Here is a 27,827-nt window from a genome sequence, read left to right on the forward strand (position 1 = left end):
AACTTACCTGTACCAGAATCGTACCGCAGAATGTAATCTTGATGGTGCTTACCTAAATTGCATCGGGTCTATTGCAGAGATATCTGCTTGTTTGATGCCACAAATAAGGTGTCCGAGAGCTACCAAGCTGACAGAATCCAGTTCATTTATACTGCGCCTGTTGACCCGCAGGAAGGTTGTAAACAGTATGGTAAGCTGGAACAAATATCAGATTCTCCTTTAGAGTGCAGAAATGCATTCAATTTCTCTTGTCTGTACATGGCCACTTTGTGGTCCTAACTCTGTCTCAGATTCATCCACTAAAGAAGGCCTTCCAACCCATCTTACACATGCCAGCTCAATTAGATTCTCCTACTCTTCACCAAGACATTAAGATTTCTCAATTTCAAGCAGTTGGAAAGTAACTTTCAATCAGCATATTACTAATCATTAGAACATAGAACATTACAGTGCAGTACAGGCCCTTCAGCCCTCGATGTTGCGCCACCTGTGGAATTAATCTGATGCCCATCTAACCCAAACCGTTCCATTATTATCCATATGTATGTCCAATGCCCATTTAAAGGCCCTTATAACATTGGCGCGTCTATTATTGTTGCAGCCAGGCCATTCCATGTCCATACTACTCTCTGAGTAAAGAAACTACCCCTGATACCTGTCCTAAATCTATCACCCCTCAATTTAAAGCTATGTCCCCTCATGTTAGCCTTCACTATTTGAGGAAAAAGGCTCTCGCTGTTCACCCTATCTTACCCTCTGATTATCTTGTAAGTCTCGATTAAGTCACCTCTCAACCTCCTTCTCGCCAACGAAAACAGCCTCAGTTCCCTCAGTCTTTCCTTGTAAGACCTTCCTTCCATACCATGCAACATCCTAGTAAATCTCCCCTGAACCCTTTCCAAAGGTCCCACATCTTTCCTATAATGTGGTGACCAGAACTGTATGCAATACCCCAGGTGCAGCCTTACCAGTGTCTTGTACAGCTGAAGCATGACCTTGTGGCTCTGGAAACTCAATCCACCTACCAATAAACGCCAACACATCACATGCCTTCTTAACAATCCCATCAACCTGGGTGGCAACGTTCAGGGATTTAGGCACCTGGACACTGAGATCTCTCTGTTCATCTACACTGCCAAGAATTTTACCATTAGCCCAGTACTCCGCATTCCTCTTACTTCTTCTGAAGTGACCTACCTCACACTTTTCCACATTAAACTTCATTTGCCACTTCTCAGCCCAGCTCTGCATCTTATCTATGTCCCTCTGTAGCCCACAAATCATTAAGCACTATTCACAACTCTGCCTACCTTAAGAGTCATCTGCAAACTTACTAACCCACTTGTCTACACCCACATCCAGATCATTTATAAAAATTACTAACAGCAATGGCCCCAAAACAGATCCTTGTGGCGCACCACTGGTAACTGGGCTCCAGGATGAACATCTCCCATCAACCACCACCCTCCATCTTCTTTCAGCTCGCCAGTTTCTGATTCAAACCGCTAATTCACCTTCAATCCCAAAACTCCGTATTTTGTGCAATTGCCTACCGTGTGGAACCTTATCAAATGCCTTACTGAAATCCATATACACCACATCAACCACTTTACCTTCATCCACCTGTTTTGTCACCTTCTCAAAGAACTCAATAAGGTTAGTGAAGCACAATCTACCCTTCACAAAACCGGTTTACCATCCCTAATCAAATTATTCCTTTCCAGATGGTTATAAATCCTCTCTCTTACAACCTTTTCCAATACCTTCCCCACAACCGAAGTAAGGCTCACTGACCTATAATTACCAGGGTTGTCCTGACTCCCCTTCTTAAACAAGGGCACAACATTTGCTATCCTCCAGTCTTCTGGCACTACTCCTGTCGACAATGATGACATAAAAATCGAAGCCAAAGGCTTTACAATCTCCTCCCTGGCTTCCCAGAGAATCTGAAGATAAATTCCATCTACTTTCATGTATTCTAAAATTGCTATACCTCCTTTTTTATCAACCACAACCCCATCTAATCTTGTAGCCTCACTAACATTCCCCTTTTCCAATGTGAATACTGACGAAAAGTACTCAGTAATCACTTCCCCACTGTCCTCAGATTCCACACACAACTTTCCATTAGTATCTTTGATTGGCCCAAACTTACTCTGGTCATTCTTTTATTCCTGATATACTTATAGAAGGACTTAGGGTTTTCCTTGATCCTATCCGCCAACAACTTCTCATGTCCCCTCCTGGCTCCCCTTAGTCCTCCCTTTAGATATTTTCTGGCTAATTTATAACTCTCAAGCCCCCTAACTGAGCCTTCATGCCTCATCCTCTGCAGTGAGGCATGAGCCCTTCTTCAGGAATGAGGAAAGTGTGTCCAACAGGCTAAGACAAAAGGTAGGGAGGAGGGACTTGGGGGAGGGGCGTTGGAAATGCGATAGGTGGAAGGAGGTCAAGGTGAGGGTGATAGGCCAGAGTGGGGGTGGGGATGGAGAGGTCAGGAAGAAGATTGCAGGTTAGGAAGGTGGTGCTGAGTCTGAGGGTTGGGACTGAGACAAGGTGGGGGGAGGGGAAATGAGGAAACTGGAGAAATCTGAGTTCATCCCTTGTGGTTGGAGGGTTCCTAGGCGGAAGATGAGGCGCTCTTCCTCCAGCCATCGTGTTGCTATGATCTGGCGATGGAGGAGTCCAAGGACCTGCATGTCCTTGGTGGAGTGGGAGGGGGAGTTGAAGTGTTGAGCCACAGGGTGGTTGGTCATCCTCACATAAGCCTTCTTCTTCCTCTTGACAAGAGCTTCAAATTCTTGTACACCATGGCTCCCTCTCTTGACAACTACCTCCCTGCCTGATAGGTATATACTTATCAAGGACACACAGTAGCTGTTTCTTGAATAAGCTCCACATTTCAAGAGTGCCCATCCCCCGCAGTTTCCTTCCCCATCCTATGCATCCTAAGTCTTGCCTAATCATATCATAATTGCCTTCCCCCAGTTATACCTCTTTCCCTGTGGTATATACCTATCCCTTCCCATTGCTATTGTAAACATAACTGAATTATGGTCACTATTGCCAAATACCTCCAAATCTAATAGCTGGCCGGGTTCATTCCCCAGTACCAAATCCAATATGGTATCACCCTTTGTCAGCCTGTCTACATACTGTGACAGAAAACCCTCCTGCACACATTGAACAAAAACTGACCCATCTAAACTACTTGAACTATAGTATTCCCAGTCAATGTTGGAAGTTAAAGTCTCCCATGCCAACTACCCAGTTACTCTCGCTCCTATTGAGAATCATCTTTACTATCCTCTGGAACAATTTGGAGGCCTATAGAAAATTCCTAACAGTGGATGAGTCCTCAAACATTATCTCAGCTGCTGTAATGCTACCCTTGATTAACAAAGTCACACCACCCACCCCTTTTTACAATCTCTGTTCTTACTGAATCATCTAAGTCCTGGAATCTACAACAACCATTCCTGTCCCTCTAGTCATGTCTCTGAAATGGCCACAACATCGGAATCCCAGGTATCAACCCATGCTGCAATTTCACCCACCTTATTCTGGATGCTCCTGGCATTGAAGTACACACATTTCAAACCAACATCCTGATTGCCAGTGCCCTCTCGTGACCTTGTAAACCTATCCCCATTAGAAATGTCTTTAAACAGAACAAGTGGTGGTGAGGTTAGGAAGTAACTTTTTGAGTTTAGAGACTGGATAAAGTAAACAGCCTTCTCATGGCAACCTTTCAACTCAGTCCCCTGCTCTGCAGATGGGTAATGGACAGTAATCAGGACCCCTAGACCATCATCTCTTCACTCAAAGGGTTAAATATCAATTGTCGCATCTATATTGTCAGACATCAACTTACTCAGGACACACTTTGAATCAAATCTGGGACCTCTGCTAGTCAGTTCAGTGCAATACCCATTGACATAACCAGCTGAGTCACCAGGAAAACCATAAAAATTTAAATAGATAAGCATCACGTGCAATCACCTGAGTACAAAGGTTACAAAACATGTAGCTGGCACAATAGGTATGTGGTTTCAGGATGCAGATTAGTTAGCCAGATCAAGCTGCACAACAGCAATGTATATTGGGCACATACTAACAGGTTAGTTTTTACCGTGTCCACGCACAGTTCAGTATACCTGCTGATTTTGGCATTGCTGTGTCAGCCATGGCTCAAATAGTTGCACTCTCACATCTGAGTCAGAAATTTGTGGGTTTAAGGCCAAAGAAATCGAGGCTGAGGGAGTGCTGCACTTTCTGAAGTACTGTCTTTTAGATAAGATGTCATACCAAGGCCAGTCTGCCCTTAGGAGTACAAAAGCAATCCCTTGGTAATATTTCAAAGAATAGCAGAGGTGTTCTCCCTCGTATCCTGGGCAATATTTATCCTACAATCAACATTGCAAAAAACTGATCATTTGATCATTATCACACTGCTATTTATGAGCTTCCTATTCAAAACTGACCATGAGATTTCCAACAGTGCTGACTAATCAAAACCAAGACAGTGACTGTAACTGGATGTCGAGAGGATATGAAAGTTGCTACAGAAATAAAAATCGTTGTTTCTCACTTTCATCAGTCAACAGGCATTAGCTACCTTTTTCCGGCTCCATTCTGCAATTTTACCCAGAGCCGTCACTGCTCCAAGGTCTGACAGGTCCAACCTCGTTAGATCCTTTTCTGTGAACTGAGTCGCTATTTGCCCCAGCTGCTCAATCACCTTGGGTGGCATTGCCGACACGGGTCTGTAAATCTGAGAAGAGAATTATTCTGTAATAGCTCTATAATGAACGCTACAGAGTACAAGGGATTTAAGAAAACTGAGAGGTTATCCATGGCAAGACTGACCAACCTGTGGCTTTTTCCTCTAGAAACGAGAAGGCTGAGCTGTAAGCCGACAGTGGTTTGAAAGATTATCAAATGGTTTGACAGTGTAATCGATGTTTCCACATATGACAGAGACCATAACTAGGGTCCATAAATGTCAGGTAGTCACTGAAAAATCCAATTGGAATTCAAGAGAAACTGGTGCTAACATTGAATCTGCTCTCACTTGGGTTAGTTCAGACGATCAAAATAGCTGCATTTACAGGAGAAAGATCCAAAGACACAGAAGCAAAAGTAGACCATTCGGCCATTTGAGTCTGCTCTGCCAGTCGATCATGGATGATATGTTTCTGAACCCGTTTCTCCTCCCTTTTCCTTATAAACCTTGATTCCCTTACTAATCAAGAACCTGTCTGTCTCTGTCTTAAAGACAGAAGGAAATGAACGGAATGAAAGAAAAGAATAAAAGCTTCTTGTCAACACAAAATCCATCAGTATCAAAGCACATAGTTACCCTGATGGCTTAGGTTTACACAAATTGAGTGGTCTGGTGCTGAAATGCAGAAGCTAAAACATTACCAGATTCAGCACCAGACTAGTATGAATAGGTATTGTCAGATAATGCAACCAGATAAAGCAAACAATGTCTCCAGGAAGAACAACATCAGCCAGTGTTCCCTCTTGTTGCTGCTCTCTACTATAACCTGTGGATTTTAAGTTGATTATGCGCGATATATGTGGAAAAGTCTATTAGCACTCATGGTCTCAGGTTATATGTGAAGAATATGTACCTGAGCAACATATGTAGGACATTCACCTCCAATGGACTCCAAAAAGCACTAAGATATTCCAAAAATCATCAGGATCTTCATGAGCAGAACAAATTATAATAAAATGTGAGGTGTATAGAAAGAGAGAGAAAATCAGGCCACCTAGCTCTAAAAGGTCCATGGTAGTGTTTCTGCTCAAAGTCTGTAAGACGATTTGTAGCTCGGGTACTCATTGTTGTGGTTCTGTTCGCTGAGCTGGGAATTTGTGTTGCAGACATTTTGTCCCCTGTCTAGGTGACATCCTCAGTGCTTGGGAGCCTCCTGTGAAGCGCTTCTGTGATCTTTCCTCCGGCATTTGTAGTGGTTTGAATCTGTCGCTTCCGGTGGTCAGTTCCAGCTGTCTGCTGCAGTGGTCGGTATATTGGGTCCAGGTCGATGTGCTTATTGATTGAATCTGTGGATGAGTGCCATGCCTCTAGGAATTCCCCGGCTGTTCTCTGTTTGGCTTGTCCTATAATAGTTACTGCAACACAAATTCCCAGCTCGGCGAGGAGTGTTTCTGCTCCTTGCAATCTTTCTCCAACACTCCGGTCATTTCACCCCATCAGAAAAACCTTTGCTCTTTATTTTCCCCCCCAAATAATTAACCAGTTACCCATTGTATAAAGCCAAATACCATGCTGGGTAATATTTTTACCTGCTTAACCCTCTCCATGAGCTGAAACAGTTCAAATGACTGGAAGTGAGGATCTTGACCAAACAATTCCAAGCAGCTGACGAAGTCGTCATTGGACATGCCAGTCAACAAATCAATGGTCCATACCGATGGAAGGGTGGTTCGGACTGCATTGCAACTCAGGACAAGATCTAGCAGAAGACACGTAATATTAGTAGTCAATATTTGCCAAGGACTTCTTTCTTATTTTTGTATCTCCCCAACCTTTGTGCACCATTTACTAAGAAAAGATTACCTGATAACAAGTTCAATACCCCCACCCTTTTACTCTGCAGCCCCAGTGCTGGGTTCAAAGGTGGCAGTGACAGAAGTTGGTTTGAAGAACATGCAGCCGGAAAAGACTAGAAATACGAACACTTTTTCTTTAGGATAAATCCAGATGCAAACTGCAATCCTACAAGTCAGAGAGAGTATCTTAAAAGAGGAAAGAGAAGCCAAGAAACAGGGGTAAAGGAAGGATTCCAGGACATAGGACCAAGGCAGCTGAAGGAAGTAAATTGCAAATATTGCGTGACCAGTCTCACCATTTTTTGTCTGTAGCCACTTTGCACTGAGAAGTCTGGCTGAGGTCTGCAATAATATTTGTTGCTTTCTAAAGAGGTCATCAAGATCAGAAGTCTCCATTTTCTGCAGGCAGGCAGAACCAAAGTCACTCTCTTCCCACTGTTTTTGGCTGTGGAACAACATCTCAATCCTCTCCATGATCAAAACATTCTGAAACCACAAGAGCAGTGAAATACTTTACATCTTCTATTTACTATATCTGATAGTTGAATCTTCTTACTCCATTGATGGAGAATCTTTAATCAGTCAACAAACACACAGATCGAAGTGCTTCCTTCGACACTGAATTACTGCCCCCACCTAACAACGAACTTTTCCAAATTACTGATTCATGTACACTGGTATCTCCTTGTCAATTATCCCAACCACCAAGATTGCTCCTTCCAGATGCTCCAACAATCCTGCAATCTCTTTCCTTCCTCTGTTTTATCTTTGCAACCATCCCCTCACATGGCCCCCTCCCCAAAGTTTTCCAAGTGTACAATCCAACCCACAGCAAAATTATCCTCCCAACACTACCAAACCACACAGAATTATAAGCACTATCTACAGCTTCTATACTCCCATATCACCTTTCTTTGTACACTGGTCTGTACTTCGTGATTAAATTAAATACGGTCACAACACACAGCATTTACAGCATAGAACTTTCGACTTGTCGGTCCTGCAGACTGGAAAAGTCAGTCATTGCCACAGAATATAGAACAGTGCCGCAAAGTACACACTCTTTGGCCCTTGATACGGTGCCAACTTTTATCCTACTTGAAGATCAAACTAACCAACATACCCTTCATTTTACTTTCATCAGATCCTATTGTATCTGACTTTATTACCACCGCTGGCAGTGCATTCCACACATTTACCACTGTCTGTGTAAAGAACCCACCTCTGACATCTCGCCTGAACCTTCCTACAATCACCTTAAAATTATGCCTCCTTGTAATAGCCATTTCTGCCCTGGGAAAAAGTCTCTAGCTATTCTCTGTATCTATGACTCTCATCATCTTGTACACCTCTATCAAGTCACCTCTCATGCTTTTTCGCTCCCTCAATCTGTCTTCATAAGACATGCTCTCCAGTCCAGGCAGCATCCTGTAGCACAAAGTTTTCTTAGAGAAACAGAAACAGGAGGAGACTGTCCAACCTCTTGTCACTATTAGAATCATAGTGTCATAGAGAAGTACAGCACGGAATTACACCCTTTGGTCCACTCGTCCATGCCAACCAGATACCCCAACCATATCTCGTTCCACTTGCCAGCACCCCAGCCCATATCCTTCCTATTCATATACCCATCCAGATGCCTTTTAAATGTTGCAATCGTATTAGCCTCCACCACTTCCTCTGGCAGCTTATTCCATACAAATACCACCCTCTGCGTGAAAATCTTGCCCCTTATATCTTTCCCCTCTCACCCCAAACCTATACCCTCTAGTTCTGGATTCCCTCACCCCAGGGAAGAGACTTTGTCTATTTACCCTATCCATGCCCCTCATGATTTTATAAACCTCTATGAGGTCACCCCTCAGCCTCTGATTCTCCAGGGAAAACAGCCCCCGCCTATTCAACCTCTCCCTATAGCTCAAATTCTCCAACCCTGGCAACATCCTTGTAAATCTTTTCTGAACCCTTTCAAGTTTCACAACATCCTTCCGAAAAGATGTAATATTCCAAAAGCGGCCTAACCAACGTCCTGTACAGCTGCTCTACAATTCAATTTGATTAAATTTGACCTGTAACTCAATTCCACTTATCAGTCTTTGCTTCATACCCCTGAATATGCTTTCCCAACAAAAATCCATCTACCCTTTAACTTTAAATGTTTCAATTAATCTCCAGACAACTGTGCGTGTGTGTGTGTGTGTGTGTGTGTGTGTGTGTGTGTGTGTATATATATAAGGGGGTTTCAGATTCCAACTATCCCTCTTATGAGAAAGTGCCTTTGACATCATCCCTAAATAGCCCAGCTCTAGTTTTAAGGTTCTGTCCCCTCGTTCTGGACTCCCTACACACTAGAGGAAATAATTTCTCTCTATTGATCCTAATAAATCCTTTAAGCGTTAATACCACAATTATATAATCTCAATGTTCTATAAGAAAGGAAGCACAAGCCACTGTTTACGTGTCTTAATAATTTAACTCTTTTAGCACCAGTGATGTGCGAAAACTCTGTGCTGCATTCTTTCTCAAGGTCATTAAAGCCTTCCACAACTGTGGTGTCTAGAAATACAGTTAGTGGAAATAGGGTGTAACCTGAGTTTACACATTTTAATGTGTATTAGAGATTTTTACCTGAGGAATCTTCTGTAAATTATCAATTGAAAGGAAGAAAACCAGGCGGTCTATCTTATCCAAGGTCAGCGAGGTCCAATTTGTTGTAACACTGGAAAATGAAAATAATGTAAAATTACATTAATTGATGCATTTCATACAGATTAAATTTAAGACAACTTTATGCCAGAGTTTGATATTAAACTCTCATAATTCCTACAAAGAAATGTTTAGAAAAGCATTTCTTTAAATTGAAGTTTGACCATGACGACTAAAAATTCCATTGTCTAATATTTGTAACTTTACAGCTAATCTACTGCTGAAACCCTCAAACTTTAGTTAGCTACAGACAACTTTATTAAATCTGGGTACCCTCCCATGTTCTACTCTCTATAAATGTACAGCATCCAAAATACTTGGACCATGTCCAGTTCACCAATCATTCCTGTGCACGCTGACCTAAAGATTTGATTAGATTAGATTACCTGCACTGTGGAAACAGGCCCTTCGGCCCAACCAGTCCATACCGACCCTCCGAAGAGCAACCCATCCAGACCCATTTTCCCTATGACTAATGCACCTAACACTATGGGCAATTTAGCATGTCCAATTCACCTGACCTGCACATCTTTGGACTGTGGGAGGAAACTGGAGCATCCGGAGGAAACCCACGCAGACACAGGGAGAATGTGCAAACTCCACACAGACAGTTGCCCGAGGCTGGAATCGAATCTGGGTGCTGTGAGGCAGCAGTGCTAACCACCGAGTCATCGTGCCACCCAAACCTTCTACTGGTTAAGCAATGCCTCAAATATAAAATTCTCAGCATTGTTTTCAAACTCCTCCATGAGCTTACACTTCCTTATTTCTAATCTCCTCCAGACTGACTAATGCCAAGATATCTGCTTTCTTCTCATCATGGCCTCTTGAGCACCTTCAACTTTAATTGCTCTGTCACTGGTGGCCAAGTGTTCAGCTGCAAATATGCACATACTAACATATGACTTGGAGCACGCCATTTGGCTCAAGTCTGCTCCATCATTCAGTAAGATCAGAACCAAAAATACAGTGAGTGGAGGCAGCACAGGGAACAGACATCACAGATTTTGTGCTGCTCTTGGACAAGATCCCTGACCTGAGCACAGCGGCCCCACACCCAACCCAAGTACAGTGGGCTTTCTAGAGCCCCAGGTCCTGGCTATGGGGCCTGACATACTCCACTGTCCCAGACTCTGACATGAGATTATCACATAACACAACAATATGTCTAAATCAATGCTAGTCAATTACAATAATGTAACCCACAGGCATGAATTTTGTTTCTATTTGCTCTTGGGGAGCCCCCATTTATTGTTCATCCCTAATTGCCCAAGGGAGGCTCGTGCTGAATCATATTCATCCATGTTGTTTTCACTGGGGTAAATCTCCTGCAAGTCTCACCCTTCCTCAAACTCTTTGGCTGACATAGCAGAGACAAAAACCAGTTTGGACAGAACAAAATTAAAATATTAAACATTTTCACAGCACTTTTATTCTGAAAGATTTTGGTATGTCTTTTCAGAAGGCAGTTAACAATCCAGACTGAGCACACATCTAGAGATGCAAATTGGCAGATCTCCTCTCCAGATAGATATCATTGAATCAGATTTAATTTTCATGGCTTAATTCCATAATCATAATAAATGAGACTAGTATTTTATCCCAACAGCATGATTTGCTCACAGCTCCAGAACATTGGTCCAGGCCTTTAGACTACTAGCACAGTAACATGACCATGGTTCTACTCCCAGTCAGAACTACCTTGTCATCGCAGTTCCAGCTCAGGAGTGTGACATTACTACTTGTTGCCTTTTGTTGTTCCCTTTTTAGGAAGTCAGTTTAATATACGAACCCAATATGAGTGAGGAGGGAATCTTCCAGCTCTATGGCACTACATACCCAAACATGGTGTCTTTAGTCAACATATCTCCCAACAGAAATTTCTTTCCTCTGTCAAAGCAGTAATCTTTAATCTTCAATAAATTTGCCTTCATCTCTGCTTGGGAAATGGCCATGAATATTTCATCAGAAACAAAAGCTAGGGCATGTCCCAGTAAATTAAACTCGGCTTTAGAAAACCATCTATCATACAAATCCTGAAAATTAAAAGATAGATATATATTAGGAAATCAGCCAGCTCTAGGTCAACCTGACTGAAAATTACACAAACACTTTTTAAAATATAAAAATATCATAATGCTAAATTCATCTCAACATGCTTTGAGGCAGTCAGAAATATTTGAGGAATTTTTGTGGATTTAATCTAAATGAAATTTAAGTGCATCTTTGCAAAGCGTCTCGAGATGATTCCTTCACCGACATGTGAAAATAATTCAAGAGTCCTGAATAATTCCATGTTAAGATTTCCTTTGGGAGTTCTGAATATCAACTAAATAAATGCTATTTGAAAACAGATACTATGGAAGGTCCAATTTCACAGATGCATCTAAAAAGAAAATGTAATTATGTTCAGGGTTATGATTTAGTCTTTAAGCGGATTGTCCAAAAATGTAGCCCAATCACCAACAGACTACTTCCTAAAACAGAAAGTATGTTTACCCATTTCTCTGTAATTTGTTATTTGCAGCTATTGGTTATTGAAGTACTAGGTGCGGTTCAATGGTAGGACTTTTGCCTTGAAGTCAGAGGTTTGATGGTTTCAGTCCCACTCCAAAGACATAAGCATAAAATTCATCCTAACTTTCCAGAGATGTGGAAGAGCCACAATATTGGCGATGCTATGATTAGATGTGTTAAAGATGCTATATAACTGCAAAGTTAAAAATCACACAACACCAGGTTATAGTCCAACAGGTTTTCATGAAAGCGCTTTCTTTCAGAGGGCTGCTCCTTTATCCGGTAGCTGTGGAGCAGGATCATAAGACACAGAATTTATAGCAGAAGATTGCAGCGTCATGCAACCGAAATGATATATTGAACAAACCTAGATTGCTGTTAAGTCTTTCCATCTTTTAGAATGGGTTGCAGGTTTTGGTTCATTAGTATGTAAATCCCAGAACTTCTTTTAAGTCACATTCTCGAGATAACTTAAGGTTTTATAAAAAAAAGTGACATGTCAGTTCAGACAATACATTAAAGATTTGAGGTTAGAGCCTGTCTGTATCCCAAACTTGAGTCAGACTCTATTTCTAAAGTAGGAACTTATAAAATATTACATGGATTGATTGACTGCCTGCAGATTGAGCAAAATAGAATGTACCTGCAAATATAATCCTGCAAATGCAAATTCACCCCATAGACTTATATGTGTGCATGTAAGAGAGAGAGAGAGAGAGAGAGTGTGTGTGTGTTTTTGTGCGTTTGCGTGTGTGCATGCTCGGTAAAGTGCGAGAGAGAATATGATGGAGTATAAGCCCGCGAGAGGGAGGTGTGTGCGTGTGTGGGGGGGGGGGGGGGGGGGAAGAGAGAAAGAAGGTGGGGGGGGGGGGAAGAGAGAGAGGGTGTGTGTGTAGAGGGGAGGAAAGAGAGAGAGAGTGTCTGCATGACTTTGTGAGTATGTACGAGTGTGTGTATGTGCGTGTGAGAGACTATATAGTGTAGTGGGGTCACCTGTAGTGTGACATGAACCAAAGGTCCCAGTTGAGTCCATCCTCATGGGTTCTGAACTTGGCTATCAGCCTCTGCTTGGCCACTCTGCGCTGTTGTGCCTCTTGAAGTCCACCTTGGAGGATGGTCACCCGAAGATCCAAAGCCGAAGGTCCCTGACTGCTGAAGTGTTCCCCGACTGGGAGGGAACACGCCTGTCTGGCAATTGCTGCATGGTATCTATTCATCCATTGTCATAGCGTCTCCTTGGTCTCACCAATGTACCATGCCTAGGGGCATCCTTGCCTGCAGCGTATGAAATAGGCAAAGTTGGCCGAATCACATGAGTACCTGCTATGTACATGGTGGGTGGTGTCCCCAGGTGTAATGGTGATACTTGTGACATGTCTCTGACATGTCTTACACTGGCTGCCATGACAGGATTGTATGGTGCTGTGGTTGATGTCATGAAGGCAGGGCAGTTTGTTGCGAACAATAGTCTTTTTAAGGTTTGGCGGTTGTTTAAAGGCAAGACGCGGAGGAATAGGAAAGATCTTGGCAAGGTGCACATCCCCATCGATGTGTTGCAGGCTGCGAAGAACATTGCGTAGTTTCTCCGGTTCTGGGAAGTACTGGACAATGAAGGGTATACTACCAATTGCATCCAGTGTCTGTCTCCTGAGGAGGTCATTCTGGTTTCTCACTGTGGCACATCAGAACTGACGATCGATGAGTTGAGCATCGTACCTTGTTCTTTTGAGGGCACTCTTAAGCACCTTCAGATGTCTGTTTCAGTTGCATGACACTGTAATCTTTTGATATAAATTCTGTGTCTTATGATCCTGCTCCACAGTGTACCTGAAGGAGCAGCGCTCCGAAAGCTAGAGCTTCCAAATAAACATGCTGGACTGTAACCTGGTGTTGTGTAATTTTTAACTTTGTCCACCCCAGTCCAACCCCAGCTCCTCCACATCATACAAACGCAAGCTATTATATCCAAATTTGGTCATTATAAATTAGCAATGGATAAAACGGCATGCCATGTATTATTTTTCTGTTACATTGAGATGTCTCACCAATGGTGACAGAGTTCACATCTTACCAATACTTGTAAAATCCAGTCTACCATCAGACTCTGCTTTGAACTTGGGATCTTTAAGAAAGGAATTGGATTCTCTACCAGGATATGCAGCAATCTCTGTGTCATGTTGTTCGAAAATCTTCTCATTTTCAACAACCTGGAAAAAAAGGTCATTGAAAGATCAAACAGGTTTGGGCTCCTTTCTCAAGAAGGCTAAGAGGAGACACGATTAAGACTGCCAATCATGTGAACTGGTTTGCTAGGGTAGACTTACAGAAGATCTTTCATTTGGGGGAAAAAAACAGAATTACAGGGCTGTAAACATAAGACAGTCGCTGATATATCTAACAAGGCATCCAGGAGAAACCTCCTATACCAGTCATATACCTCCTATACTGTCTGTTATAGGAAATACTTGACGCAAATGGAATGGATGCATTTAATGGGAAGCTGGAAAAACACATGAAGGAGAAAGGAATAGGAGGGTAGTTGTGAGAAAAAGAAGGAAGTGAGGAAGCTTATATGAAGCATAAAAACCAGCATGGACCTGTTAGAACCATAGCAAAGTCACAGCACAGGAAGAGGTCATTCACCCCATCATGCTTGTAACAGCTGAATAAAACAGCCCCACCATTCTAATCCCAGTTACCAACACCCTGTCTGTCGCCTTGCAGGTTGCATTCCTTCAGGGGCAGGCCCAGGTTCATTTTCAAATGAATTGAGCGTTCCTACCTCGACCAGCAAACTGGACAATGGGTTCCAGACACTCAGCACCCTCTGGGTGAAAAACACATTCCTCTGAATCTATGCCTCCTGGTAACTGACTACTCCACAAGGGGAGACAGGGTCTACCCAAAGCCCTCACTATTTTATACAACTTAATTACATCATCCCTCAGCCTCCTCTGATCAAAGCAGAATAATGCTAGCCCATCCAATGTTTTCTTATACCTGCAATTTACAAACCTTGGCAACATTCTTGTAAATCTCCTCTGTACTGCCTCTAAAGCAATTACACCCTTCCTGTATTCGTGGTGACCACACTGTACACAGATCCTACCTGTGGCTTACATCCTTGATCTTGTATTCAATGCTTTGCGTAGTGAAGAAAAACGTCCCATTTGCCTTCTTTACCACCTTAACTACCTGCCCTCCACTTTCTGGGGCTGTGGACATGCACTTCAAAGTTTCTCAATTCTTTGAGCCCTCTTCATACCCTCCCATTTATCACGTATCCTCTTGCTTTTATAACCTGTTTTTCTCCAAACTGAATTCCATTTGCTACATTTCCACCCACTCAACTAAACAACTAATATCTTCCGAAAGCCAACAGCCATCCTCTTTAATACCAAATACACAGCCTATTGCATCATCCGCAAAGTTCACAGTCTGCCATGAGGGACTTGGTCAAATGCCTTACTAAAATCCATGTAGAAGGCATCGACTGCAATACCTTCACTAATCCTCCTTACTACTTCCCCAAATCTTAAATTAAGTTTGTGAGACCCATGCTTCCCTTAACAAAACCATGATGACTATCCTTGACAAATCTCTGCCTCTCCAAGTAACAGTGAATCCTCGCTCTCAGTATTCAATCCAGTAATTTGCCTGTCACCAAGGTCAGACTGACCGAACTATAATAATTTAGTCTGACCCTTGCACCCTTTTTGAATAACACTACAAACTGTGTAGACTTCCAATCCTCTGGTGGGGTTTGGAAAATCATCCTCACAGGATCTGCTATTTCCTCCTTGGTTTAACAGCCTAGATGCACTTCATTCAGCCCTAATGATTTATCCATATTCAAGGAGGTTAATTCTGCCATTACTCTAACTAACCCTAACTTGTCTATATATGCTTATTTCTTCTAATGTTTCACACTCCGCTTTCACCAGAACATCCTCCTTCATCTTTGAGAGGACAATAAAAAACTTATTTCAAACCCTGCCAAACTCATCTGCATTCATGTACATGTTAACCACATACATCTCTGATAGGGTCTAACCTTTCCTTGATCATCCTCTTGCTCTTAATAGAGTAATAGAGATGTACAGCACAGAAACAGACCCTTCAGTCCAACTCGTCTATCCCAATTAGATATCCTAAATAAATCTAGTCCCATTTGCCATACTTGGCCACAACCCTCTAAACCCTTCCTATTCATATACCTGACCAGATACATTTTAAATGTTGTAATTGTACTAGCCTCCATTACTTCCTCTGGCAGCTCATTCCATACACACACCACCCTCTGTGTGAAAAGGGTGCCCCTTGGGTCCCTTTTATATCTTTCCCCTTACACCTTAATCCTATGCCCTCTAGTTTCGGACTCTCCCACCTTGGGGTAAAGACCTTGTCTATTTACTCTATCCATGCCCCTCATGGATAGAGTAAACTGCCATAAGGTCACCCCTCAGCCTCGGACTCTCCAGGGGTGAGAGCCCCAGTCTATTCAACCTCTCTCTGTAACTCAAACCCTCCAACCCTTGCAACATCCTTGTAAATCTTTTTAGAACCCTTTCAATATACAAATAAAACATCTTTAAATCCTTAATTTTACCCTTTTTTCATATTCTCTCTTTGCTTTCCTAATTTCCTTCTCAAAACCTAATCATAGAATCTAAATTTGGAACGACCCACATCGAATTGCCACTGACTTTCCTTTGAGGTGCTGTAACCAGTCACCTTTGTCAGATCATCTCCAAGCCTTGTATAGTTTGCCTTCTCCCAATTTTGAACATTTACTCCCATTCCACCTTTGTTCCTTTCCATATGACACTATGCAATGATCTCTGTTGGACTGACTGGTCTGTTTCTGTGTTTTTGTAGTAGCTGTTTTCAAATCATATAGCAATCTTTACATCCAGTTATTTTCAGCTGACATTGAATTGTTACTTACTGAAGGTCAAACAGCAGTTGAGGTCGCATGCTTTGCATGGTCTCCATGGAAAGGATAAATCCATTCATTGCTTCCAAAATGCAACTCCTCTGTTAAAATAAGGGCAAGATGTTGCCTTAAGTGTTTCAATATTACATTTAATCCTGGCAAATTTCAAAATAAGTGAAAATTCTTCCATGCTAGAGCTAACAGACAGCCTTGTTCTGGTTTAAAACATGGAATTAGAAAGCACAGGAAGAGGCTATTCAGCCCAAGATAACTGTGCTGGTGCTTTGAAAGACTATTCTAATTACTCTCAAATCTCCCGCTATTTCACCATAGTCCTATAAAACATTATTCCTTTAACTGCTGCATGGCTTTTTTGTGCATCATTTTAAATCTATCACCTGTTCCTGACCTTTGCATTGCTGAGAAGTTTCTTTGCATCTACTCAAATCAAAATCCTTCATAGTTTGAACACCTCTGTTAAATCTTCTGTTTAGGAGAACAATCCCACCCTTGTCATTCTTTCTACAGGGTGAAAGTGCCTTACCCTATTACCATTTTCAGAAATGACCTATCAGAGGCCCTGACATCCCTCCAAAGTGTGCTGTCTAGAATCAGACAGAAAACTCTGACCGAAGTCTAACCAGCATAATGTCTTTGCTTTCATACCATATCTCTAATCTAAAGTCAAGGGTTCGGCAAAAAGACATTTTATCAGCTTGTACTGTCACCTTCAAATGGGTATATACACCTCCAAGCCTTTCTATTCCTGCATGCCCTTTTACATCTGTACCATGTTGATTCTTTTGCCTAATCCAGCAGTATAAACAAAGATAGCGTAAGGAAACATTTTCCTTACATCGTGAGTTGGTGTAATCTGGAATGCTCTTCCCCCTCAGGTGTATGAAGCTCTTACTTTAAGAAGGATATACTTGCATTCGAAACAGGCAAGTGAAGTTTTTTTTGGCTGATTCCTGGATGAGAGGACTTGTCTTATGAGGAAAGGTTGAACAGGTACAGCCTATAGTGGATTCTAGAAGAATGAGAAGTGATCTTATTAAAGTGTGATGGAAGCTGATTCAATAGTAACTTTCAAAACAGAAGTGGATAAATACCCACTTATAGGGAAGGGCAGGGGCGTGGGACTAAACTGGTAAGCTTTTTCAAACAGCTGGCACAGGCTAATAGGCCTAGTTGCCTAATTCTGAGCAGAATCAGAGTTATACCTGCACACACTTTTGAATCAGAATTTTACTTAATGTCTTCCTCCCTTTAACCACCCAAATTGTTATTTTTCAAATAACAAGCTAACTCCTTTCTGAATCTCTCAATTGAACCTGTATCTACCACACTCTCAGTTAATGCACTGCATACTCTAATTATCCTGCTACAAAGCCCTTTAGCACAACAGTCATGATAATTCTAATTAACTTCCTTTCTGAGAAGGTCTTGAGAAGTTTCTGACAGACATGGCGAACAGCCCTGTTTGGCCAGGATAGGCCAGCTTGTGCAGCAGAGCTGCAGTTTATCTGGTTTGCTGAAGCAGTCAGATGGAAGGAATAACTGGGTTTAAATCTAATGGTCCCTTTGTGGCTGACTGAAGACCAAATTTTTAAATCATTTATTTTACAAACCAGGTATTATGGCTTGGGTTAAAAAACAGGATGGATTGTTCCATTTGGTGAATGGAATTCTATGCATCTTCCATCTTCCCAAAACGTGTTGAACTTTGACTGCTGGAGTACTGTGAACAGCTTTGGGCCCCTTTTTCAAGCAAAGATATACTGGCATTGGAGGCAGTCCAGAGAAGGTTCACCAGGCTGATCAATGGTTAGACTAAACTTAGCTGTAAGCTTTGACATCAGTATCATGAGAAATATGTCAAATGCAAATAAATGGGAGTGGAGGGACTGATTAGCCACAATGTAAATGAATGGCAATAAAGGCTTAAGGGACTGAATGGTCTCTCTCTGTTTCTAAGTGAAGTTGTTGTTATTCATGATTTGAAGATGCCAGTATCAGACGTTACAACTAAGTTTAGTCTAAATAGAACATTCAAATAAGAATTAGTTTTTAAGGGGCATTTGAAAGAAAGAGATGTTTACGGAATCGAAAACATATGACCCCATTAAATATGAGTAAAAGTAGACCATTCAGCCCTTCAAGCCTGCTGTGCCATAAATAAGATCAAGGCTGAACAAAAGAACTATAGAACTGCTGATTTCAGAAATTAGAAGCATAAACTGAAATTGCTGGGCAAACTCAGCAGGTCTGGTTAAATCTGTGGGGACAAAGCTGAGTTAACATTTTGGGTCCAGTGACCCTTCATCAGAACTGGATCAAGGCTGATGTGCTTGTCTTGAATTCTAAAGCTGTGGTGCTGGAGGTCAAATCCGGATCACCCCCGCCAAATGCCAGGATTTGAACCAGTGTCCCAGAACATTTGCGTGTGCCTCAACTTTCTAAGTGAAGCAATAGTTGTTTATGTAATAATGATCAAGGTGCCACCAACTAATCTTTATACCAAAGATGCCTTTTTTTTGACTCTAGGGCAAATGGTAACGCTACAAAAATATGTTTGGAAGAATGACTGAACAGTGTGAAGGAGTTAGATGAATGTAGCAATAAAAGGAAAACTGGTGAGGTATAACAACAGGGTAACCATTGGTAGTTACATCAACCAGGGAATTTATTCAGTAACAGGACTGTGATGCACGCAGAGGGCACCCAAACTTACCAGAGGCACTGACATTTCAATTGGCAAATCCCGGAAAAATTGTAGCAATGTCAGAAGTGCATTGGGCATGATCAGATGTTTCAGAGTCAGACAATCCACACCATGTGCCACAAATCCAAGAGAACTAAAAAATGTAAAAGATGTTAAAATAAGTCAACATCGTCCTGATGAAGGGCTTTTGCCAAAAATGTCGATTTTCCTGCTCCTCGGATGCTGCCTGACTTGCTGTGCTTTTCCAGCACCACTCTAATCTAGATTCTAATTTTCAGCATCTGCAGTTTTCACTTTTGCCATCATCAATTAGACCAGTAATTGAAAAGCTTCTAAAACCAGCATTATAAATTGCAAGGTGGCATTTAACCTCCAAACATTTATTGTGTCTTTTTGTAACCACCTGTATGTATGCCATTAGTTAAAGAGCTTCTGTAATGGTTTAAATGTGTGAATCATGCTGCTGATCAGGTAGGGGCTAGATTCAAGGTCTGTGCCAGGGCAGATGAGAGAATTCTGCAACTGCCCTCAGTTACCCCAAGCTATGGAAATGAAGAAACTGCTAAGATCTGTACTTCTGACTTAGCAGGCAGTAAAAACTGTTCAAGAATGTGATGACTGGACAACATGCAGCACCATTCACAACTACTTAGACACTGAAGCAGCATACCTAAATGAAACAAGAGCTGGGCAACAATCAAATTTGTGCTGTTAAGAGTCAGGCAATGAGCATCTCCAAAAAGACAAAATCTAACTATCACTCCTTGATGTTCAATGGTATTACCATCACTGAATCCAACACAAACAACATCATGGGGGTTAGCATGGATCAGAAACTGAACTGGACCAGCCATATAAATACTATAGCTACAAGAGTAAATCGGAGGCTAGAAACTCTTTAGGGAGCAAACTGTCTCCGCACTTCCTGTCTAAAATCTACAGGATCCTCATCCGGAGTGTGATGGAATATTTTTTGAATAGATGCAGCTCCAACAACACTCAAGAAACTCAACATCTTCTAGAACAAAGCAACTCACTTGATTGGCATTCTATCCATTATCCTCAATGTTCATTTCCTTCAGCACCAATGCACAGTGGCAGCAGTGTATATCATCTACAAGATGCACTTGTGTAACTCACCAAAGTTTCTTTGACTGCATCTTCTAAACTCCGCCATCTTGAATGACACTAGACGCATGGAAACACCATACCTGCAAGTTCCCCTCCAACTCTATTCCCATTCCTTCATTGTCGCTGCACCAAAACCCTGAAGCTCAAATCTTAACAGCATTGTAGGAGTATCTGTACCCCAAGGATGGCAGCACCTCAAAAAGACAGCTCATCACCTTCTCAAAGGCAGTTAAAGATGGTAATAAATGCTGGTTGAGCCCATGATGCACACAGCCCATGAACATATTTTAAAAATTAAGTTTCAGAGTTGCTATTCATTCATCAAAACAACCCAATGACTATTTCTAGGTATAGATATTGTGCTATCATGCGGTATCTGGTCTTCAATAAACTCTATGGCTCATGTACTTCATGTCTAGAAAAAGAACAGAGCAACTTACATGAAAAGATCTTTGGTCATATTGTGGCCATTTGCTTCTAAAACTTTTCTAAACAGCATTTGTGCCTGCAACATAGGGAAAAACAACTGTTTGAAGCATCAAGTGATATAGCAATAACTTCGCTTAATTTCTACATTCACAATTCTGAACACAGCTCAGCCTTTACTTACAAAAAATCCTTTAACACTTGGTCCCCTCCTGAACTCTAACTATAGTTCAGAAGACACCCGTCACTACCTTTGATTTCCCTCAAATGGCAACTGTAAGAAAAAGAGCGCTAAAAAGCTATTCCAGAACAGGTGGCTTTCCACCAAATCCAGATTTGTCTGTATCCAGAATGCACACCTATACATTTCCAGGATGAGTTTCCAGACAGGGCTCAGGAGCAAGAGACCTGTACTGTCTCTCCCACCTTAACCCAAATACTTCTTGCTGTAACAAGCTGGGCTACAAAGGAGAAGTGCACATTTACACTTTACAACAGGACTTCAGAGAAAGTTAGTCAAAAGGTGATTGCCAAATTGAAAACATTACCTGTTGCACAGACCATTTCATCTGGCTGGTAACATTGACATTGGACAACAACATGGTCAACTTTGATCTCAAAGTTATTAGAGGAACATCTTTTATAAGAGAATCCAAGTCTTTGATCCACTTCATATTGCCAGAAGCCTAACAAAAACACAATGTTGAAATGCATTGTTTTAAAAACAAAATAGACTGAAACATACATTTCTGCCCTTAATATTAGCATACTCAGTAAAATGGTTTTAGCATTGCTGTGGTGGAAGGGACGCAGTATAACTACGGTGCCTCAGATGTGGAACCACCTGAAGGAGTCTCACCCTGCTTGGCTTTAGCTGATCTCAGTTGGGACAGTAGCAGAGAGGTTTCAATTGGCCTCAGTATTAATAGACTTAGAATAAAATCTCTACAGTGTGGAAAGAGGCCATTTGACCCAAAGAGTTTGCACCAACCCTCTGAAAAGCACCCCATCCTATCCGTTTAACCGCTGCATTTACGACAGCAACCCACCTAACCTGCACACCTCTGGGCAATTTAGCATGGCCAACCCACCCAACCTACTCATTTATTGACAATGGGAGAAACCAGAGCTCCCGAAGGAAACACACACAGACACGGGGAGAATGTGCAAACTGCACACAGACAGTCACCCAACGCTGGAATTGAACCCCGATTCCTGGCACTGTGAGACAGTAGTACTAGCCACTGAGCCACTATGCCACCAAAACCTGTTGGAGAAAATGTTTACAACTGGAATTTCTGACTACCATCTAGGGAGCTGCACGTGTGGGCATCAAACAAGATTAATAAAGATTTAGTTGTGACGTTTCCACACGCCAAACTGCCTGCCAGCAATCACCACCTGCATGCAAGTCTGCTCGCTGAGCTGGAAGGCGCATTTTCAGACGTTTCATCACCATACTAGGTAACATCATCAGTGAGCCTCCGGTGAAGCACTCGTGTTATGACCCGCTTTCTATTTATGTGTTTAGGCTTCCTTGGGTTGGTGATGTGATTCCTTGTTGTGACATCATTTCCTATTCTTTTTCTCAGAGGATGATAAATGGGATCCAAGTCAATATTTTTGTTGATAGAGTTCTGGGTGGAATGAGATGCTTTCAGGAATTCTCGTGCGAGAATTGACCTAGAATGGATGCGTTGTCCCAGTCAAAGTGGTGTCCTTCCTCATCTGTATGTAAGGACTAGTGAAAGTTGGTCATATCCTTTTGTGGCTAGTTGATGTTCATGTATCCTAGCGGCTAGTTTTCTGCCTGTTTGTCCAATGTAGTGTTTGTTACAGTTCTTGCACAGTATTTTGTAAATGACATTAGTTTTGCTTGTGGTCTGTATTGGGTTATTTAAGTTCATTAGCTGATGTTTTTAGTTCCTCTTCGTAGTTCCTCTGTGCTGCAGTGTGCACTGGCTCATTGAAATGCAGCTAATTCTAATGCAGCTTCGTTTTTGAGTGTTAGGATAATTTCTTCTTTTGTTCAGTATTTGGTCTGTATATGGTATTTTCCTGTAGACACTGGTTTAAGCTTCCCACTGTCTGTTTGCTCTACTGCGACATCGAGGAATGGCAGTTTGTTGTTGTTTTCCTCCTCTTTAGTGAATGTTATGCCAGTAAAGATATTACTGATGGTCTTGAAGGTTTCCTCTAATTTGTTCATTCAGTGATAACAAAGGTGTCATCCACATAGCGGATCCAAAGTTTGGGTTGGATGGTTCACACAGCTGTTTGTGCGAATCTCTGCATTACTGCCTCTGCTAAGAACCCTGATATTGGAGATCCCATGGGTGTTCCGTTGGTCTGTCTGTAGGTTTTATTATTGAAAGCGAAATGGGTGGTAAGGCATAGGTCCACTAGCTTGACAATGTTGTCTTTGCTGATGAAGTTGGTGGCGTCTGGTGTATGTGTCTTTCATTCTCCTAATAGTGTAGGCAGTGTTGCTTTGGCCAGGTTAATGTTGATGGATGTGAACAGGGCAGTCACGTCAAAGGAGACCATTATTTCATCCTCTGCTAACTTGGTGTCTTTGATGGTCTTCAGGAATTCTTAGGTGGAGTGAATGGAGTGGCATGAGTCTTCTACTAAGTGTTTTCATCTTTGGTGTAGCTCCTTGGCCAATTTGTACATTGGTGTTCCAGGTAGCGAGACTATCAGCCTGAGCGGGTGTTCCTGGTTTGTGAATTTTGGGCAATCCATAAAAGCATGGTGCGTTGGATCTGTCTGGTTTCATTTTTTGGAAGTTTAATTCTCCTGATTTCTTAAGTTTTTTTGAGTAAGGCTGTGATTCAGCTCTCTTGCTTGGGGTCGGGTCTATTGCCACCTGTTGGTAAGCATCGGTATCTGCAAGCAGTACATTCACTTTCTCAATAGAGTCTGTTAAGTTTAAAATGACTATAAAGTGTGCTTTGGCTGCAAGTAGGATAGCGATGTTTTTATTTTCGAGTCCTTCTAGTGCTTTCCTTTCTTGTGTATTGAGTGTGTTTTCTTCCTTTTTCATGCTTAATATTGGTGCAACTGTCTGATGGTTTGCTGGGTTTTTTTCTGTGAGTTCTTTGTCTTTCACTGTTGCTTCTAATGCTACTAAGAAATCTTTCTTGTCCACATCCTGCAAATTGTGATTTAATCCTCTTATTAAGACGGCTTTTTCAGTGTCTATTAAGGGTGAGTAATATAAGTTGTTTATCCAGGCTTCTACGTTGTCTATCCAGGCTTCTACGTTGTCTGTGTTGTTATTTTGTGTGAGTTTGTTGAGTTTTTTTCTGTAGGTCTAGTTTTTTCATTTTCTGTGTTTTTTGCTGTCTAATGTCTATGGTTCATTGTACTGTGTCTGTCTATTCATGGTCTGTTCGCGTTAGTGAGGAGAGTTTTTTGGTGCAAAATTTCCCAGTTGTACTTACGGAGTCTGTTGTGGGCATCATTAATCATTTCTCGAAGCGATCTTGGCCGTTTTGCTCTGCTATTCTTTTGACTAGTGGGGTGTTAAGGGGAGGCTTGTATTTAAGAAATTTAGGTAGCGTCTGTTTCCTTAGGCATTTGTGCAGCAAGTACAACTGTTCACGCGGGTGGCGCTCTGTTGGATGGTGTTGGTTTCCCATTTTTGGGCCAGTTTTAGCATATTGCGCCCATAGGCGTTAGTGAGTTTTGAGAGGATTTGTAGCTCAGGTGGAGGTTCTGGATGTTTGCTCCCTGACCTGGAAGGTTCGTTTTCAGATGTTTCGTCACCATACTAGGTATCATCAGAGAGCCTCCGGTGAAGCACTGGTGTTATGACCCGCTCTCTATTTATAAACACATGCATCTGTCTATCTCTGACCATCATACCCATCATGCATGATTGGTTCATACAAGCATAATAGCAGTAAGTAAAGACTCCTATCCAGTGACTTATAACATTCAGCATAAGAAGGGTGAAAATGGAGGAAAAGAGAGGAAACAAAACAATCTTCTGAATCAAACGATTATTGGCAAAACTATATCCAAATTGGAAAGGATAGCATTTAATATAATTAAGAAAGTGGCTAACGAGCCTGATTTAGAAGACAGATTTCTGTGATCAGGTTACCGAGCAGTCCACTATTACCAAGTCCTGACAAATGAATGGTTCAGGTGTCCAGCTTACTGTAAACTTGAGAACTTGTTCTTGGCCCAGGTTCAGATAAGGTGTCAGAATACCTTAACTAATCATTCATCTCTATCAGTTTCAGTTATCATTCGCAAAGAAACTTCACACTGCCAAATCCCTTTATAAACCATAGCCTCATCAATTATTCAGGACCCTTCCAGCACAAAGCCCTATTCTCTGCTACATTTATCAACTTAATAAATGTGATCAAATATTAAAATTATTTTAAATGTTAGTTCCCTGGTGTAAATGATAATGAGTCAAAATCGTTGTCTTCCAACACAAAGTTGGAATTGAGAAGGTGTGATGCAACTTCCCAGAGATAAAAATGAATATACAGCTTCTTATGGAGAAGCTGGACATTGTAGAAATAAGGCTTGGTCTGTATAGAGTACAGCAGATCAGTGAAGATGGAGAGATGGTGCTCAAAATAAAAAATGAATTTGATTGAGTAAATAAGAACAAACGGATTCCAGTGGTAGAAGAGGCAGTAAGCAGACAGCACAGCTTCAATGTGAACAGCAAAAAACGGTGACGGAAAGAGCTTATGAAGAGCTTATGCTTGAAATGTCGACTCTCCTGCTCCTCAGATGCTGCCTAACCAGCTGTGCTTTCCCAACACCACGCTTTTTGACTCTGATCTCCAGCATCTGCAGTCCTCATTTTTTTCCTGGACTTGGTGATTCAAGTTTTATGACAATTCTACTTAGTTTAAATTAGCATATTTCCTTTGAGATTTCTCTACAGGCCCCCAACCTTCAAACTCTTAAAAATGTCAGTTTGACTCAGTGGCAGCACTCCTGCCTCTAGATCAGGGGTCAAGCTTTATTTCACAGTTTGAGAATGTAGTTTAGGTTGGCAGTGCAGGGTAGCACAAAGGGAGATGGCCCTCTCTTTTGAAGTTGACATTGAATTACAAACCTGTCTACCTGTTCAGGTGAATGTTATGGATCAATTTGAAAAGGAAGGCAGCTGTCCTAGCTGTCAATTCCTCTCCTAACAAAACAGATAAGCTGGTTAGTTTTATTTCCAATACGGGGCACCAAGCCATCTAAAACCTGGAACCCTGTATCCCTCCTGACACCAGTTACATGAGCACAGTTAAATGTGCACCTAGTAAGGGTTGAATGCTTTTTTTAAACTAAAGAGTGGTGTTGGAATTTTCTTGGGATCTCTCCTGCCTTGTTTTGGAAATTTGATAGATAAGGGAATACTGAAATTGAAATTTCAACTGCCTAAATCAATGGGGAAAGAAAGAAGGAAAGAAAAACAAATAATGTACATTTCCAAATGTCCTTTTACAAACCCAGAATGCCTCAAAGAACCTTACGGTCAATGAAATATTTCTTAATGTGTGCACTGCTGTAATACAAGCCCCCAGAAACAGTCTTGTGATTGTGACCAGATACGATTTGGTTGAGGGAAAAATATTGACAAAGATTCCAGGAAGAAGGCCCCTACTTTTCTAGAAATGCTACCAAGGCATATTTTATCCACTTTATATAATTGATGGAGCCTCAGTTAAAAGTATCAACCAAAAGGCAGCCTCTTCAACAAAGGGAGCAATGCGTGGAGAGTTTAGGCTTAACCACCTGGAGTACAACTTAAACCACAATCTTCTAAGAAGCGAAGAAGCTACCCACTGAGTTAGGTCTGATGCTAAGACACAAAGCACCGCAATGACAATGAGGAAAAGGGAGATGGTGAGAGACAATTTTCTAATACTAACCCATAGCTTGTTTACAATGATCAGCTTCTGAACAGGACTGAGTTTCCATTCATACTCTGCCATACTGGGCATGGCATGCACCAGTAAAGCTGTCGGAATGACTTGCAGAATTGAAGGGCTGAGACCAATTACTAACGACCCCAGGTTGCTCAGCAACTCCTCTGTAATCTACAGAGAGAAACAGACTGTGAACAATGCTTCAAATCAAATCCACAAACTGACAGATAGGGCACAAACCAGTTTACTTCAAATCAATGTAATACTTACCGATGCATTTTGAAGTATCTTGTCAGTTATTTCCCTTGCCTGAAATAAATGTTATAAATATTACTGTTTAATTTCTAAGAAATCACTGTGTTGGAGTTGTATTGGAACTGCTAAATCTCATAGTGCTTTAAAGCTATCTTTCCACAACCCATTGAGAATATAACGTTTTCTTGCCAGCCAATTATTCTCTCCTCACCTGCTCCCTTCCCAACATCATCACAGACCCTATCTTCCCTTCTCCTGTCGCAAGGCAGGAAGTTCATTTTCTCTTGGCTCGCCACCCAAACACAAGTATGAGAACAATAGTTCAAAACAATTTGTTAAAATATACTTGGGTCTCTGTGCAAAACATAATGAAGCAAAATTAAAGAAAAAAATTACCTGCACAGGAGAAAAAGTCATTGCACTGAGTTCCGGAAGCATTCCTTGTATTTGTGCAGGTTGAAGTTGTTTTATGAAGGACAACCCAAGGATTGGAAGAAGGCCAGCCATACTTAATAATTCATCTTGCATCAAGATTTCTTGGTTGGTTACACTGGTTGTTCTGACCAAAACCTCTGTGAGCTGTACAAGGGAGGAAGAAGATTCCTAACATTATGCAAGCAGTTTTAGACTTTTCTAAAAACATTTCCATATA

The 27,827-nt window shown here is 41.6% G+C and overlaps 1 protein-coding gene across 1 annotated transcript in view; it reads right to left on the reverse strand.

The window, feature by feature from the left end:
- Window positions 1-27,827, reverse strand: part of strc1 (stereocilin 1) — a 53,750-nt gene that overhangs the window by 10,149 nt on the left and 15,774 nt on the right. Inside the window, exons 8-21 of the mRNA XM_072564856.1 lie at window positions 27,572-27,754; window positions 27,191-27,229; window positions 26,924-27,091; window positions 21,572-21,709; window positions 21,038-21,102; window positions 19,476-19,599; window positions 16,754-16,842; window positions 13,877-14,012; window positions 11,128-11,324; window positions 9,211-9,301; window positions 6,879-7,068; window positions 6,316-6,485; window positions 4,619-4,774; window positions 53-195 (exon numbers count right to left, since the gene is read on the reverse strand). Of these exons, the coding sequence (XP_072420957.1) occupies window positions 53-195; window positions 4,619-4,774; window positions 6,316-6,485; window positions 6,879-7,068; window positions 9,211-9,301; window positions 11,128-11,324; window positions 13,877-14,012; window positions 16,754-16,842; window positions 19,476-19,599; window positions 21,038-21,102; window positions 21,572-21,709; window positions 26,924-27,091; window positions 27,191-27,229; window positions 27,572-27,754 (1,889 nt within the window). The remainder of the gene's footprint in view (window positions 1-52; window positions 196-4,618; window positions 4,775-6,315; window positions 6,486-6,878; window positions 7,069-9,210; window positions 9,302-11,127; window positions 11,325-13,876; window positions 14,013-16,753; window positions 16,843-19,475; window positions 19,600-21,037; window positions 21,103-21,571; window positions 21,710-26,923; window positions 27,092-27,190; window positions 27,230-27,571; window positions 27,755-27,827) is intronic.

Source organism: Chiloscyllium punctatum, chromosome 48, assembly GCF_047496795.1.
Source record: "Chiloscyllium punctatum isolate Juve2018m chromosome 48, sChiPun1.3, whole genome shotgun sequence".
Lineage (NCBI taxonomy): Eukaryota > Metazoa > Chordata > Chondrichthyes > Orectolobiformes > Hemiscylliidae > Chiloscyllium > Chiloscyllium punctatum.